The sequence below is a fragment of the Centropristis striata genome, chromosome 9, assembly GCF_030273125.1.
Source record: "Centropristis striata isolate RG_2023a ecotype Rhode Island chromosome 9, C.striata_1.0, whole genome shotgun sequence".
Lineage (NCBI taxonomy): Eukaryota > Metazoa > Chordata > Actinopteri > Perciformes > Serranidae > Centropristis > Centropristis striata.
Window position 1 is genome coordinate 29,970,819 of NC_081525.1, and position 16,321 is coordinate 29,987,139.

The 16,321-nt window shown below is 36.4% G+C and overlaps 1 protein-coding gene across 1 annotated transcript; it reads right to left on the reverse strand.

Annotated features, from left to right (window-relative positions):
• Window positions 1-1,012: 1,012 nt before the first annotated feature.
• LOC131978280 (hydroxylysine kinase-like) lies at window positions 1,013-13,514 on the reverse strand. The gene is made up of 5 exons (XM_059341881.1): window positions 13,233-13,514; window positions 7,587-7,895; window positions 4,022-4,164; window positions 2,952-3,132; window positions 1,013-2,223 (listed from the first exon to the last, which is right to left on the reverse strand). Exons 2-5 carry the CDS (start codon window positions 7,888-7,890, stop codon window positions 1,781-1,783), a joined length of 1,071 nt encoding a protein of 356 aa, XP_059197864.1. The 5' UTR covers window positions 7,891-7,895; window positions 13,233-13,514; the 3' UTR covers window positions 1,013-1,780.
• Window positions 13,515-16,321: the final 2,807 nt, after the last annotated feature.

The following is a 16,321-nucleotide window of genomic DNA, read 5'->3' on the forward strand; positions in this document are numbered from 1 at the left end:
AAGTAAAATAAAGGAGTTATAGCAACTCAAATAGAATAATTTGACCACTTATTAACACTAAAACGTTGATATAAAAATTGAATTGGTTCAACATAATTTAGCTTGTAGAGGACAAAACAAATCATGTTGGTCGTACCAGACTAATTGAGTTAGTTCAGCTATAAAAGTCTCATTGGAAATACTCAATAATGTCTTAGTTGGAATTACTAAAAAAGATAAATGCAAATTGTTACAACAATTTTTTTAAGTAACATGCATTAAATTAAGCAAAAAAGGACTCACATTGACCAAAAAAGGACCACAAAAGACACAAATTGACCAAAAAAGACACAAATTGACCACAAAATGATAAAAAAAGACACAAAATGGCCAAAAAAGACACAAAATGACAATAAAAGACACAAAATGACAAAAACAACAACACAAAATAGACATTAAATGACCAAAAAGACTAAAACACATTAACACAGTGGAGACAGAGCTGACTTCCAAAATGATTTGGCGACCCCCAGAAATCATCTCGCGACCCCAATTGGGGTCGGGATCCCAAGGTTGAGAATAGCTGATTTATAGTATCTTTTCCTGCATATTAGAGGTTACATTACACAAAACATACACCAAACAAATAGACACAGATACAAACATACACAAAAACCACAGTATCAAAGAAAACATACACTAATATGTTGTGACATGTGACCCCCTCAAATAAAAATATTAATCATCTAATTTAGGAAATAAGGTATTAGAGCTGCAGTCATTATGAAATGTGTACAAAAAATTAGCAGCAACCAAATTATTCTGGCCCAGTTGCAGGTTTAAATGACCGAAGCTAGCCTAAACAATATGTCTACAGCACCTTTACAATAACCTATAGACTTATAGGCACATTGGCAGGTGTCACAAGTAGAACTAACTCCATCAGCAGACCATGAGTAAATATATACAGTCACACTGGCAGACTTCAAATCATATTCCTTTATTTTCTTTATAACTTAACCTGCATGGCAGTCATACAAACAACAAATATGGCGCCTGAGAGGCAATAGATCAAAAGAATCACTCAAAATACACCTAAAGATGATTGAGTGGTATTACTGGCTGGGGATTCGGCATCATGGTGGCATTTTGGGTCGACTAGTGCACGAGATAAAGAAGGCACAAAAGTAATGGCTTTTGACAGATATTCAATCATGACAGACATGTTTCTTTTAGTATTTATGTGTCATTACCGTGTCATGTCACAGTTATGACAGTATCATCCAAAAAAATGGCTTGTAAACAAAGTCCACTGGATTGTATAAACCCTCATGATTTATGACAACCATAACTGAGCAGTTATTACATCAGAATCATGACGGTTCATGGCCTTTTTACAGTACTTTTTCATAAATGCTTACCTTTTTCTTTGTACAATTTGATCACTATTATTGCTTTTACAGTGCAATTCATGTCTCCTATAGAGTACCACTACTTCCTGTTTATAGTTGTTTGCTACCTTAACAATCTTAGATTTTGGACATTTATTTTGAAATACAAAAGAGCATTTTATTCATGAAGATACAACCTCCAACCTGCATGAATCATGCAATTGCAGGAAGCAAATGGTGGATTTTATAAACATGATTAAGAGAAAGTTAAAATGATACATCATAATTAATATCATTCAGAGTGCAGTATTCTATTACAAAATGTCTGCATGTCATTTTCATGGCTCAGTGGAATTACCCTGTTTACATGTTTGCATTAAACATTTTGTCTGGCTCGCTTTACATATTTTTCACTTTTTGTCACTGAATTGAGCAGCACTCTGAAACCACACCTTCTCCACCTGCTCCTTTCCCAGCTCCCAGAGGTTTTGGAGAATGTGGACGCCCTTCTTGGTTGTAATCATCAGATACTCTGCGTTCTCCGGATGCAAGGTCACGGAGTAACGAGCTATAACCAACGACTGGCAGAAGCGGGACAGCACAAGCACGTAGAGACACTCTTTCTCTGCCTCGCTGAGGGGAAGGACACTTTCCCAGCCTGCGAGGACAGGTCCACCCACCTCTATGGGATTAGGATGCTCTGTCATCATGTACATGATCGTGATGGCGAGCTCATGGATGTAGTAGCCACTGTTCATGTCCCCGAAGTCAAGGATGCCAGAAATCCTGTAGCCGTCGCTGTCATCGGGTTGTACGAGCACATTGAGGTCATTGAAGTCACCGTGGTTAATGCCTTAGAAGAGGAAGAAATGAAACTTTCTTATCACTCATGTATTCAATTACACATATCAGTCTCTGCTGCCAGTACACAATGTGCCAATGAGCTGTAATAAGGGAGTAGGGTTGTAACGATAAGAAGAATTGCAACTCGATAGCGATACTCTTCTGCGACATTTTCTATACCACAAGGATAAAAACAAAGACCCCAAAATTTAACAGAAATATTTTTATTTACAAGAAAAATGCAACATGTAAAAATTAACAGAACAGAATATTTTCTCTTAGGTTATTAAGTTTACTGATATACTGTATGTTTTATGTGGTAATTATGTTGATGCTTGTTTGTGTCTAGTTTTAGTTTTAATGTTATTTAATGTGCTAAAGTTCTTATTTATTATTTATTTATTTAGGTTGGTTTTGTGATTTTGTTGTTCTTTTTCTTTTTTTTTTCTTTTTTACTGTGTTTGTCCATTGGTGACTTATTTTGTGTTTTGTTTAAAATAATAATAAAAAAAATTAAAATTAACAGAACCACAGGTTAAATATTTATAATTAAAAAAAGCTGTGCAAAAAGAAACTGCAACTATGATAACAAGCTTCAGATACTCGATACTTTTGAAAATGAGTATCGTATCCGGATACAACGTTTTAGTATCAATACTTTTGACAACCCTATAAGGGAGGTAGTAGAGGAGTTTGTACTTGCCGGCTCCCTAATTAAAACATTTTTTTCATACTCACATTTGCGGAAATTGGAGCGCTGAGGGACCACAGAGGTCTGGTACTGATGGAGGACAGACTTCACAACCTTATTAAGAGGATCTCCATCTAAGACATGGATGTACTTCTCCAGGAGGAGAACATTTGACAGACTCCATAAGAAGTTCTCTCTCTGCAGCTCACTGAGATGATGATGCTCCATCTGGGGAAACAACAAATATACAGAGAAGTGGAAGGTGGCTGCATGGATACGCTTCAAGACTCTAGCTCTGGCTTACTCCGCTGCTAATGGTTCAAGTCCAGCATAAATCCAGTCAAACCCTACACCCCTGCTCACCCTCTCCGCTCTGCATCAGCCCAAATGATGACTGGTCAGTGGTATTTTGGGTCGACTAGTGCACGAGATAAAAAAGGCACAAAAGTAATGGCTTTTGACTGATATTCAATCATGACAGACATGTTTCTTCTAGTATTTATTTATTGTTTTCTGACATTTACAAATGCTGACTGTTTTATGTTGGATGTCAGTATGTTATGCATGATGACTGGTCAGTTCACATAGTTTCTCAACCTTTGAATATTTAGCCATGGCTTTTAAATCTCAATTCTACCATTATCCATTTATAGACCTGTACGAATGAGAATCCTACATTCTTGTAGGGAGCTGGCAAGCACAAACACTCCTTTACTACCTCCTTTATCACAGCTCATTGGCACATTGTGTACTGGCAGCAGAGACTGATTTGTGTAATTGAACACATGAGTGATAAGGAATTTAGGTTACACATAAACAAAGTTTAATTTCTTCCTCTTCTAAGGCATTAACCACGGTGACTTCAATGACCTCAGTGTGCTCGTACAACCCGATGACAGCGACGGCTACAGGATTTCTGGCATCCTTGACTTCGGGGACATGAACAGTGGCTACTACATCCATGAGCTCGCCATATCCTGTTGTTTCTCTGTAATCCAATTAAGTGTTCAGAATGTTCCTTATACTTAACGCCATATTGACAACACTAGTTTTGAGTAAATGGGACTAGTTTTGAGTAAATTATATAAAGGTTTCTTAAAGGGTGTTACCATTATACCTCTTTTAGGATCAAGTCCATTCTGGCTGCCGTCTTGCCGGTTTCATACAGTAACTGTGGTGTTAGAGGAACCTTGGAAATAGTGGTTCCAGGCAAATAAGTTAGCAGTCGCACCAGGTACTCTTGACAGCCATAGCCACAATCTGCAAAGGTAAAGACAGGATAAGTGTAAAAGCCGCTCCCCTCGCTCTCATGAAGCCAGTCTAAGTTATGTCTGTGAAGATTATAAGGACATACTTTATTAAACTAAATATATTTCACTTTGATATGAATGAACAATATAACCATAATGAGGCACAATTCATTGTTTGGTGGTAAAATAATATTTTCTATATTTTTAAACATATTTTTCATTCACAAATTCATTACCGTAATGTGTCCAGATAAAAATGTCATGGTTTCCCTACACTTATATACAATAAATATTTTATCAAAACTTAGAAAAAAATATATATACACATTTGTTTAAAAATGTATAATTTAACACAATATAATCAAGCATAATGGTTTTTAACAATGTATAAAGAACAAAATCTGAATGAAAATTGATGAGAAAAAATGGTTAAATGTTACAGTCATGATAGAATTGTTTGAATTAAAATATGTGTATATTTTAATAAAAAAATACATTTTGGTGATACCAACTACTCTTATATTTAAATGCTTGCCAAGGAAAAAAAACAACAACAAAAAAACCTTTCGTTGTTTTTTCTAATTTAAAAATGTGTTACTGTAATGAATTTTGCTCACAGTGTCTCTAAAAATGTCAGAAAATACCTCGCCCTCAAGCTGGCCTCACGTTGAACGTGACATTTACGCGTCCTGTGATTGGATATGGATACTTACTAGTTTGAGCCACGGCAGTGCTATGCAGATCAACAGAGTCACACCCGGCCGGGACTGTTAACGGTATGTCAATAATCTGGCGCATTGGCGCAGCTGTGTGGTTGTACTCAAAGCAACAGGTCACAGAAAGTCGTGATACGTCACGTTTTGACATGAAAAAGTTTTTTTTACAAAGAGACTTGTTTATTGTGTCGCTGTCGCCAAAGTATGGCCGTCTTGTTAGTGTCTTTCTGATATTAAACTGCGATTTTGCAATGTATTGTACAATCTTGTTAAAGCTTGCATATTCTTTGTGGACTCATTTAATAAAACTTTTTGGAAAGATAATTTTAAAGACCCTTTTATTTTTAAGTTTTGACAGTAGCATATCAGATATGTTTTAATTGCTGATGCGGTATTGTTGATTTTTAAAATGCGCCGGATAATAGCCCATTTTGTAAACAACTGAGGTGATGCAATGCCTAGTAGTGCTTAAGTGTGTTTCTAACTACTCTCCAGTCCTGGTGTTATAAATGCTGGCAAAATGAAAGGTATTTATTGACTAAGTTGGACATCACTGAAGGCCTAAGTGTGAAATGCACCGCCCGCCACTGACTCAGAGTATATATTTTCTTTCAAGTGCCCTTTAGGCGTTGGGTTTTGAGGGCAGTGTTTGTTTGAGGCTTGTTTAAAAGCTCTGAACTGCTATGTGTATATATGTGTGTATATATGTGTGTTCACATGCGTGTTTGTATATTCATCAGTGTACATGGAGACAAAGCCTGTGGACCCCATGAAATTGGGGGGAGCGGGAGGGCGGTTGTCTACCTATTTTTCATTATTATCATAATACTCAATATTGTTAATATGTTTGGTTGGTAGTTTTGCCATTGTTATTTATTTATTTATTTATTTTTTGTTTGTTATGCCACACTACCATTTTATCTTCTTTGTTGCTGTTGCTATTATTGCCCAATTGATGTTTGCCACACCTGCTTGTTTGTTTGTTTTAAACTAAATGGAAAAAACAAAAAATTGATCACAAAAAAACCTAACAACTAAACAGCAGCACGCCTCTTTTCTTTCTCAACCGGCTAAACTTGTAGTGTAAACATGTACAGTTGAAACCAGAAGTTTACATACACTATATAAAAAGACACATATGCTTTTTTTTCTGACTGTCTGACATGAAATCAGACATCACTTTTCCTGTTTTAGGTCCGTTAGGATTACCAAAATTATTTCTATTTGCTAATTGCCAGAATAATGAGAGAAGGATTTTTTTAGACAATTTTTTATTACTTTCTTCAAAGTCAGAAGTTTACATACACTAACATTATTATGCCTTGAAACAATTTGGGAAAGCCCAGATGATTCTATCATGTCTTTGGAAGCTTCTGATAGGTTTATTGACGACATTTGAGTTAATTCGAGACACACCTGTGGATGTATTTTATGACACACCTGAAACACACTGCTTCTTTGTGTGACATCATGGGAAAGTCAAAAGAAATCAACCAAAATATCAGGAAGAGAATTGTGGACTTGCACAAGTCTGGTTCATCCTTGGGTGCAATTTCCAGATGCCTGAAGGTGCCACATTCATCTGTTCAAATAATTATACCCAAGTATAAACACCATGGGAATGTCCAGCCATCATAGCGCTCAGGAAGGAGACGGGTTCTGTGTCCCAGAGATGAACGTGCTTTGGTCCAAAATGTGCATATCAACCCAAGAACAAAAGCAAAAGACCTTGTGAAGATGCTGGCTGAAGCTGGTAAGAGTGAGTCATTATCCAGAGTGAAACAAGTACTGTACCAACATGGACTGAAAGGCCACTCTGCCAGGAAGAAGCCATTACTCCAAAAGAAACATAAAAACGACAGATTACAGTTTGCAAATGCACACAAGGACAAAGACCTTAATTTTTGGTCTGACAAAACTGTAATCTGTCTTTTATATGCCAGAATGTGTAAAAAAAAAAAAAAACATACGGACCTGGGGGAGGGGGGTCATATTTTGAGAAAAAAAGTTACAAATTTATGAGAAAAAAATCTCAAATTAATGGTAAAGTTACAAATTTATGAGAAAAAAATCTCAAATCAACGGTAAAAAAAGTTACAAATTTGTGAGAAAAAAATCTCAAATTAATGGTAAAAAAGTTGAAGAGATTAAAGTGGCAAATCTACGATAAAAAAATGTGCAGATTTATGAGATTTAAAGTGGTGAATCTGCGGGAAAAAAAATGTTTTCACTTTTTTCTTTCGTAAATCTGTGACTTTTTTCGCGCAGATTTGCCACTTTAAATCTCTTAAATCTGTGACTTTTTTTCTTGTAGATTTGCCACTTTAATCTAGTAACGTAGCCTGGTCTTTGCTGATTAGCTGGAAGAAATCCATGTGGTTCTACAACCTCACAGACATGGGGATCCCATTTTGATATCCACTGAAGTTACCAAATATAGTTCTTTGCCCGTTTTTTTTTCAAAAGTTTGAATTTTGTATGTGTTTATCAGTTCCAAAGTTTAATAAATCTGACACTGATGGCACAGCGCTCTGTTTTTAGGTCTTTTTTTTCAACCAAAAATGCTTTTAGGGGGTACTTGGCTGAAAAATATTTCACAGGGGGTACATCACTGAAAAAAGGTTGAGAACCACTGGTTCCGCGTATAATGACCATCAAGATTTTCAGACGAATGAGACATTATTTATCAGGTGTGGCTGTGTGACTGCTCTCATACCTGTTTCCTCCAGGCTCAGGAGCTGTCCTGAGGTGTTGGGCAGGGCTGTTTGAGCTGGAAGTCCATTCTGGTGCAGGTAGGACATGGCATATGTTTGCACCTCAACCAGGCTGGAATTCTTACTGTCTTCTGAGTTCATTATCTTCAGGACGTACTCGCCACCCTCCATGGCCGCCACATAGAAGTTCTGGTCGTCGTAGCTCGGCAGGGAGCGGATTTCAGATGGCGTCAGTCTGAAGAGCCTCTCCACCATCTCAACCACCTGAGACTGGCTGAAGTTGGGCTTGGCATGTTTCATTGCCATTATTGCTGCATGAAACATGCATTCACAACAAATATTTTACTTGCAGAAATTTACATACACAGATATAATCCTAGTCTGGAATAAAAAGGCGCATTACAGCATTCTGCATACCCGTTTAACAATCAAATTGTATTATTTTTAGCCCATAGCCTAGAGGTGAGAGAATGTATCTGGAGGGCTGCTGGTTCTAATCCCAGGACTAACGGACCATGGGCTGAGGCACCTCACCCACAACTGCTCCCTGGGTGCAGTAATGTGCTGCCCACTGTGCCTAGCATGCTGTGTGTTCAATAGTGTGTGTAGGGCAGGGTTAAATGCAGAGGTCCAATTTCCCCGTTGTGGGATTTATAAATTATTCTTAATTATTTGTTTTTTCCTAAAACTATTTTGCAATAATGCTAAAGAAAATAATTTTCTAATTTTTGTTAGTTTCATAGTTTTGAAAAGTTTAGTTAAATAATACAATTTTCAATATTTGATTATTGAACAGTTGTGATATTCCAAGTAGCTAATAAGTTATTATTACCTTTGCCAAGAAGTTGTGTTTTTGGTGCTGTCAGCTTGTCTGTTTACTTGTCTTTCTGTGTGTCTGTCAACAGGACACAAATACTAGGATAATGCTGACACAGTACTGTTCAAATACGACATTTTTTTTTGTAGTGTTGCGCCCCCCCCCCCCCCCCAAAAAAAAAAAAAAAAAATTAAAAAAATCACTGAATCTGAAAACGTAGGTGCAGCCTAATGCAGGCCTACTATAATGTAGTGACCTGTATTGTGATATTTATGGTAAAGTCATTGAAACCGCTCCAAGCGCGCTGCCATGAAGGATAAACACTTTACTGCTTTTACCTCCAGGATGTATCTGGAGTGGAATTAGTGCCTGGAAACAAACAGTTTAACTTAAATACATTTTTGATATAATGTTACATTTTTATGCTACTGTACAGTAAATATTCAAGTGCATTTTAAACTGATATTCCACAGGGAAACGTCCTGTAAGTATGTGAGACGGTATGTGAGGTCCTCTAGAATGTAGTTGAAGTGGAATTAGTGACTGGAAACAGACAGTTTAATTTAAATTAATTTTAATATAATGTAATAGTTTACTGTACAGTCTATCTCCAAAGGGGTTTTATTAAAAAAATCCACAGTGAATTGTTCTGTGAATATCATGCAATTAATCTTCTTTCCATATTTTTAGATGTTTTATCAGTCTGTGGTGGTAGTGTGTTGTTTTATGCTGCAGTCTGCTGGGGAGGCAGCATCAGACACAGAGATGAAGGCGGTTGGACAGACTGGTCTAAAGAGCTGGTTCTGTGGTTGGAGCCAGGTTGGACACACTGGAGGAGGTGGTGGATAGATGACCTGTCAACATGTTCGAGGCCATCCTGAAATACCTGGATCATCCGCTACACAAAACCTTTATGGACCAGCTAATGACGGCTCAATTGACCACAGTGTGATACTGAGGCAGAATAAAAATTCTTGCTTTATGAATAACGCTGTCAACATATACCCAGTTTTTCGACTGCGGTCAAGCCAGCAGGAGTTCGCGTTTGCTTGGTCAAGTCAGCAGAACATTTTTTTCAAGTGCGCGAATCTACTAACATTTACGGTATTCGTGATGAAACCGCTCTGAAGAGCTGCTGGACTGTGGGACAGACTGCAGTCTCTCAATATTAAATATAAATAAAATATAATAATAATAATATAATATAAATATAATCAGACCCATGAAACATACGATACTTTTACAGTAATTATTCCCGGTAGTGAAGTAAAAGACGACATGTGAAAAAACAACAATTGTTTCCATAAGTAGTTTTGGATTCATACACTTCTGACTAAGTACTTCCTAGACTACTTGCATGCATAATATGAAGTACTCTTACTGTGTACTTTTAGAGTAATACTTTGTCAAAATCCTTAACAGAGAACAAGAATAAGGATATTTTGCTGAACTTTGATGTGGAATAAAAACATTATTTTCCATAAGTAATCCAAGATTCATGTACTACTGAACTAAGTACTGCCTAGACTACTTGCATGTATAATATGAAGTACTTTTACTGTGTACTTTTCGAGTAATCCTGGATCAAAATCCTTAACAGAGAACAAGAATAAGGATATTTTGCTGAACTTTGATGTGGAATAAAAACATTATTTTCCATAAGTAATCCAAGATTCATGTACTACTGAACTAAGTACTGCCTAGACTACTTGCATGTATAATATGAAGTACTTTTACTGTGTACTTTTCGAGTAATCCTGGATCAAAATCCTGACCAGAGAACAAGAATAAGGATATTTTGACGAACTTTGATGTGGAATAAAAGAAATATTTTCCATAAGTAGTCCAAGATTCATGTACTACTGAACTAAGTACTGCCTAGACTACTTGCTTGTATAATATGAAGTACTTTTACTGTGTACTTTTCGAGTAATCCTGGATCAAAATCCTTAACAGAGAACAAGAATAAGGATATTTTGACGAACTTTGATGTGGAATAAAATAAATATTTTCCATAAGTAGTCCAAGATTCATGTACTACTGAACTAAGTACTGCCTAGACTACTTGCTTGTATAATATGAAGTACTTTTACTGTGTACTTTTCGAGTAATCCTGGATCAAAATCCTTAACAGAGCACAAGAATAAGGATATTTTGACGAACTTTGATGTGGAATAAAAACATTATTTTCCATAAGTAGTCCAAGATTCGTGTACTACTGAACTAAGTACTGCCTAGACTACTTGCATGCATAATATGAAGTACTTTTACTGTGTACTTTTCGAGTAATCCTGGATCAAAATCCTTAACAGAGCACAAGAATAAGGATATTTTGACGAACTTTGATGTGGAATAAAAACATTATTTTCCATAAGTAGTCCAAGATTCGTGTACTACTGAACTAAGTACTGCCTAGACTACTTGCATGCATAATATGAAGTACTTTTACTGTGTACTTTTCGAGTAATCCTGGATCAAAATCCTTAACAGAGCACAAGAATAAGGATATTTTGACGAACTTTGATGTGGAATAAAAACATTATTTTCCATAAGTAGTCCAAGATTCGTGTACTACTGAACTAAGTACTGCCTAGACTACTTGCATGCATAATATGAAGTACTTTTACTGTGTACTTTTTGAGTAATCCTGGATCAAAATCCTTAACAGAGCACAAGAATAAGGATATTTTGACGAACTTTGATGACTACTTATGGAAAATAATGTTTTTATTCCACATCAAAGTTCGTCAAAATATACTTATTCTTGTTCTCTGTTAAGGATTTTGACAAAGTATTATTCTAAAAGTACACAGTAAAAGTACTTCATATTATGCTTGCAAGTAGACTAGGAAGTACTTAGTTCAGTAGTATACGAATCTTGGACTACTTATGGAAAATAATGTTTTTATTCCACATCAAAGTTCGTCAAAATATACTTATTCTTGTTCTCTTTTAAGGATTTTGATCCAGGATTACTTGAAAAGTACACAGTAAAAGTACTTCATATTATGCATGCAAGTAAACTAGGCAGTACTTAGTTCAGTAGTACACGAATCTTGGACTACTTATGGAAAATAATGTTTTTATTCCACATCAAAGTTCGTCAAAATATACTTATTCTTGTTCTCTTTTAAGGATTTTGATCCAGGATTACTCGAAAAATACACAGTAAAAGTACTTCATATTATACATGCAAGTAGTCTAGGCAGTACTTAGTTCAGTAGTACACAAATCTTGGACTACTTCTGGAAAATAATGTTTTTATTGCACATCAAAGTTGGGTAAAATATACTTAGTCTTGTTCTCTTTTAAGGATTTTGATCCAGGATTTCTTGAAAAGTACACAGTAAAAGTACTTCATATTATGCATGCAAGTAGACTAGGAAGTACTTAATTCAGTAGTACACGAATCTTGGACTACTTATGGAAAATAAGTTTTTTATTCCGCATCAAAGTTCAGCAAAATATCCTTATTCTTGTTCTCTGATAAGTACTTTGACAAAGTATTATTCTAAAAGTACACAGTAAAAGTACTTCATATTATGCATGCAAGTAGACTAGGAAGTACTTAGTTCAGTAGTACACGAATCTTGGACTACTTATGGAAAATAATGTTTTTATTCCACATCAAAGTTCGTCAAAATATCCTTATACTTGTTCTCTTTTAAGGATTTTGATCCAGGATTACTCGAAAAGTACACAGTAAAAGTACTTCATATTATACATGCAAGTAGTCTAGGTAGTACTTAGTTCAGTAGTACACGAATCTTGGACTACTTATGGAAAATAAGTTTTTTATTCCACATCAAAGTTCGTCAAAAAAACCCTATTCTTGTTCTCTGTTAAGGATTTTGATCCAGGATTACTCTAAAAGTACACAGTAAAAGTACTTCATATTATACATGCAAGTAGTCTAGGCAGTACTTTGTTCAGTAGTACACGAATCTGGGACTACTTATGGAAAATAAGTTTTTTATTCCACATCAAAGTTCGTCAAAATATACTTATTCTTGTTCTCTGTTAAGGATTTTGATCCAGGATTACTCTAAAAGTACACAGTAAAAGTACTTCATATTATACATGCAAGTAGTCTAGGCAGTACTTAGTTCAGTAATACACGAATCTTGGACTACTTATGGAAAATAAGTTTTTTATTCCACATCAAAGTTCGTCAAAATATACTTATTCTTGTTCTCTGTTAAGGATTTTGACAAAGTATTATTCTAAAAGTACACAGTAAAAGTACTTCATATTATGCATGCAAGTAGTCTAGGTAGTACTTAGTTCAGTAGTACACGAATCTTGGACTACTTATGGAAAATAATGTTTTTATTCCACATCAAAGTTCGTCAAAAAAAACCTTATTCTTGTTCTCTGATAAGTACTTTGACAAAGTATTATTCTAAAAGTACACAGTAAGAGTACTTCATATTATGCATGCAAGTAGTCTAGGAAGTACTTAGTTCAGAAGTTAATGAATCCAAAACTACTTATGGAAACAATTGTTGTTTTTTCACACGTCGTCTTTTACTTCACTACCGGGAATAATTACTGTAAAAGTATCGTATGTTTCATGGGTCTGATTATATTTATATTATATTATTATTATTATATTTTATTTATATTTAATATTGAGAGACTGCAGTCTGTCCCACAGTCCAGCAGCTCTTCAGAGCGGTTTCATCACGAATACCGTAAATGTTAGTAGATTCGGGCACTTGAAAAAAAATGTTCTGCTGATTTGACCAAGCAAACGCGAACTCCTGCTGGCTTGACCGCAGTACCTTTCGCTACATAAATAAACACATTGTCCACGTGTCAGTAAACTTACCTCAGATGTGTAGAAGAAGCAGGGGAATGTCTGGTAATACGTAACGTGGTGTCTTCCTATAGTACGGAACAGCTCAGCGTAGCCTCAGCGTTATTTATGTACAGTCTATGGTTAGGAGGACCCCGAGACTGAACAGAGTTGTAAAAGTACAGACTGTGGCCGTATTCCAAAGTCAAGGATCCTTCCTTGGTAAGATCCTTCCTTTCACTGGTGTAACGCTGGAACAGCCTTCAGAGACTGCGGTCAAGTGAGCCGTCATTCGCTTCTCCGTAGTCAAGCCAGCCGTCCCTATATAATGTTGTGGAAGGCCCTGGATGCAGTCCGCAGATCGGGGAGTGGCTCAACGTGGGCGGAGTTAAACGTTTAACTCCGCCTACTTGCCCCCCATGAACCGCTGGAGAAGAAGAAGAAGAGCGTTTGAGAGAGAAGAAGAAGCAATACAGTTCAAATGGAGTTAAGCTAGGTTTTTTATTTTGTTTTAACGTGCTACTTTGCAATGTTTGTGACAGACAAGGAAGGAAGTAACATCATTTTATTTAAAATAAGTTATGCTCTGTATGTATTTGCATATACATACACAGAGTTATGAGCTTTGTTATTAGTTATTAGCTTTTGCTAATTATCTTACTGCACGTCTGGACTGGTAATCTGTTATACCGAGCATTTTCCCGGTAGGCCGACATACTTTTGGGCGGGAGGGGAGAAAATATTATGCAGTTTAGTTTTTGAAACATATTTGAATCTTCCTGCATTTCCTTCTTCAAAGGAAAACATGCTGCAAATTAGAAGGTGGTGGTGTCTCGTTCTCCTGCAGAACTTCCCCATGCCGTAAGTGCCCTCAATATCACACTTTTGAATCAGATCCTTTTAAATTCCCTGTTTTACTCACTGGTCAACAGACCAACATGAATGTTTTCATTGTGAATGTATGTTGTCATTAAATCACCAAGGTCTGAAGAAGACAGATTGCAGGAAAGGAAAAGGCGACGAGAGCAAAAAAGACAACAGGTGAGAGGTCATGTGATTAATCAGTCTTGTAGTCAAACTATTGCTTGCAGACTAAAGCATAATCCCTCCACTTATTTCAGGATCTGGAAGTGGTCCCTCCAAAAAAGTTCAGGAATTCAGAATCTGTGTCTGAAACATCAGGTATTGTTCAAAGCAGAATTATTGTACACACATCCATCAAGGTTGTAGAGGTGGGATGTCACAGAGCTGGTTTTGCAGTCATTTCTCCATTTTCATTAAACCAGTATACTTAAAATCAGCTACTGATCTTTTTTTACATCTTGCATTGTTATTGTGCCTATAATAACCACAATCTGTTTCCTTTCTCGTGGACGCTGAGAACTTGCCAGAACTGGGAACTGGGAATGGGGTAAGTTGCCTGCTGTGGGCTTTTCATTTAACTGTTTTCTGCCTTCTCCAGCCTTTATTTTAATAATTGTTTTCTTTATTTTTGATTAGGAGGATGTTCTGCTTAGGGACACTATTGAGGCAGCAAGGTGGTGTGGAAATGAGACATTCAAGGGAAAACTTTCCCTTCCCCAAGTCATCACCATGGAAGAAGAAGATCGTCTGAGGGCAGTGGAACAGCTGCACATGTCTGATGACCTGGACCTGGATGAAGAGATGAATGAACTAAGGGAACCGTTCCTGTTCCTTTTTAGTTTGCAGGAAGATTACGAGAGATTTTGTAAAGCAATTATTGACACACGGCAAATGCAGGTGGTTTGTGCCTTTGAAAGAAAGGAATAAAGTGTGTCATTGTCAATGGCACAGACATCACTTCAGTCTCTGATCTCCTTGATGTAGCTGATGTAATTGAGTGTACAAAAATTTAACATGTGTCTATGGCTGTACTGTTTGTCACACTCACTTGGGGAAATGCTATGGCAGAATTTTTTTTTTTAAATATAGGCAGCCTGGATAAAATAATGAACTTACAGTAAAAAAAAAAGACATTTGACAAGTTAAAAATAGGAATGTCTAAGTCTTAAGAATTAAATGCATGAACCTTTTTCATAGCTGTCTCTGTTTTACTATAGTTAGAAGCCCAATATTAAGTCTTGATTTCACTTCACTGTTGCAGTTCTAAATGTCCCTAAACATTACCATTATTTTATTCACAAGATGAGACAAGAATGTATATTGAATATTATGTATTATTACTAATATTATGTAGGCTGGTATTTACATTTAAGATACAAAAAGAAACATGTTTTCCCAAAGAACTACATTTTGGCACCAGACCTGATCCTGATATAAATAATAATGAAAGGTGCCCCATAAAAAAGCTTTTTATTTAATCATAAGATGAACCCAGAGGTGTAACATATCAGGACAGAGTTGATCAAACAGTGGAACCTAATACATTTAACTAAATTATAACCTTTATCTGTGTATTTTAATGAAATCCAGCTAGCAGGTGAATTTGGAATTGTATCATTATTCTACATATGCAATCAATACGTGGGTTTTACGCCACTCTGTCCGTAGGTGCTGCATTGACGTTTCAGAATGTACTGCCTAGTCTCCGCCACCAGATGGCGGCCGCACAATGGGTGGTGTCAAACGTGGGCGGAGTTAAACGTTTAACTCCGCCCACATTGAGCCACTCCCCGATCTGCGTACTGCAGCCAAGGGCACTTGGGGGATTCGCAGTTCGAAATTAAATTCGAGCGCGCAAGGCAGTCTGGGTATACCCAGGCTAGATATTTACGGTAAATTCACTGAAACTGCTCACAGCGAGCTGACATGGAGGATAAACACTTTACTGTCATTCTTTATCACCCTTTTTTAGTATAAAACTCTTACCAGCAGAGAGGAGATGAAGTATTAACGTTACATGTTTTACTGTGTGTTGCCTGCATGAAGAAGACCAATTCAAATTCCTAGTATCTGTATACATGGTGATATAAAGTTGAATTGAATTGAATTGTCATCTTGCACAGTGTCTGGTGCCTGAACTGTGAAGCTTGATTGTTTACTGATACAATTATTAGATATGACATGAAGAAGATGTGCATGTTTTTCATATTTAATCATTATCATAATAATCGATAGTGGGTTGTACTAAAACACAAAAA

Bases quoted from the DNA above. Each gene is read 5' to 3' on its own strand.
- LOC131978280 (XM_059341881.1), bottom strand. From the start codon at position 7,890: ATGGCAATGAAACATGCCAAGCCCAACTTCAGCCAGTCTCAGGTGGTT. The intron at 4,165-7,586 runs GTATGAGAGCAG...TTACCTTTGCAG, and splicing joins CCTGAGCCTGGAGGAAACAG to ATTGTGGCTATGGCTGTCAA. The intron at 3,133-4,021 runs GTATAATGGTAA...TTGTTTCCCCAG, and splicing joins TGGACTTGATCCTAAAAGAG to ATGGAGCATCATCATCTCAG.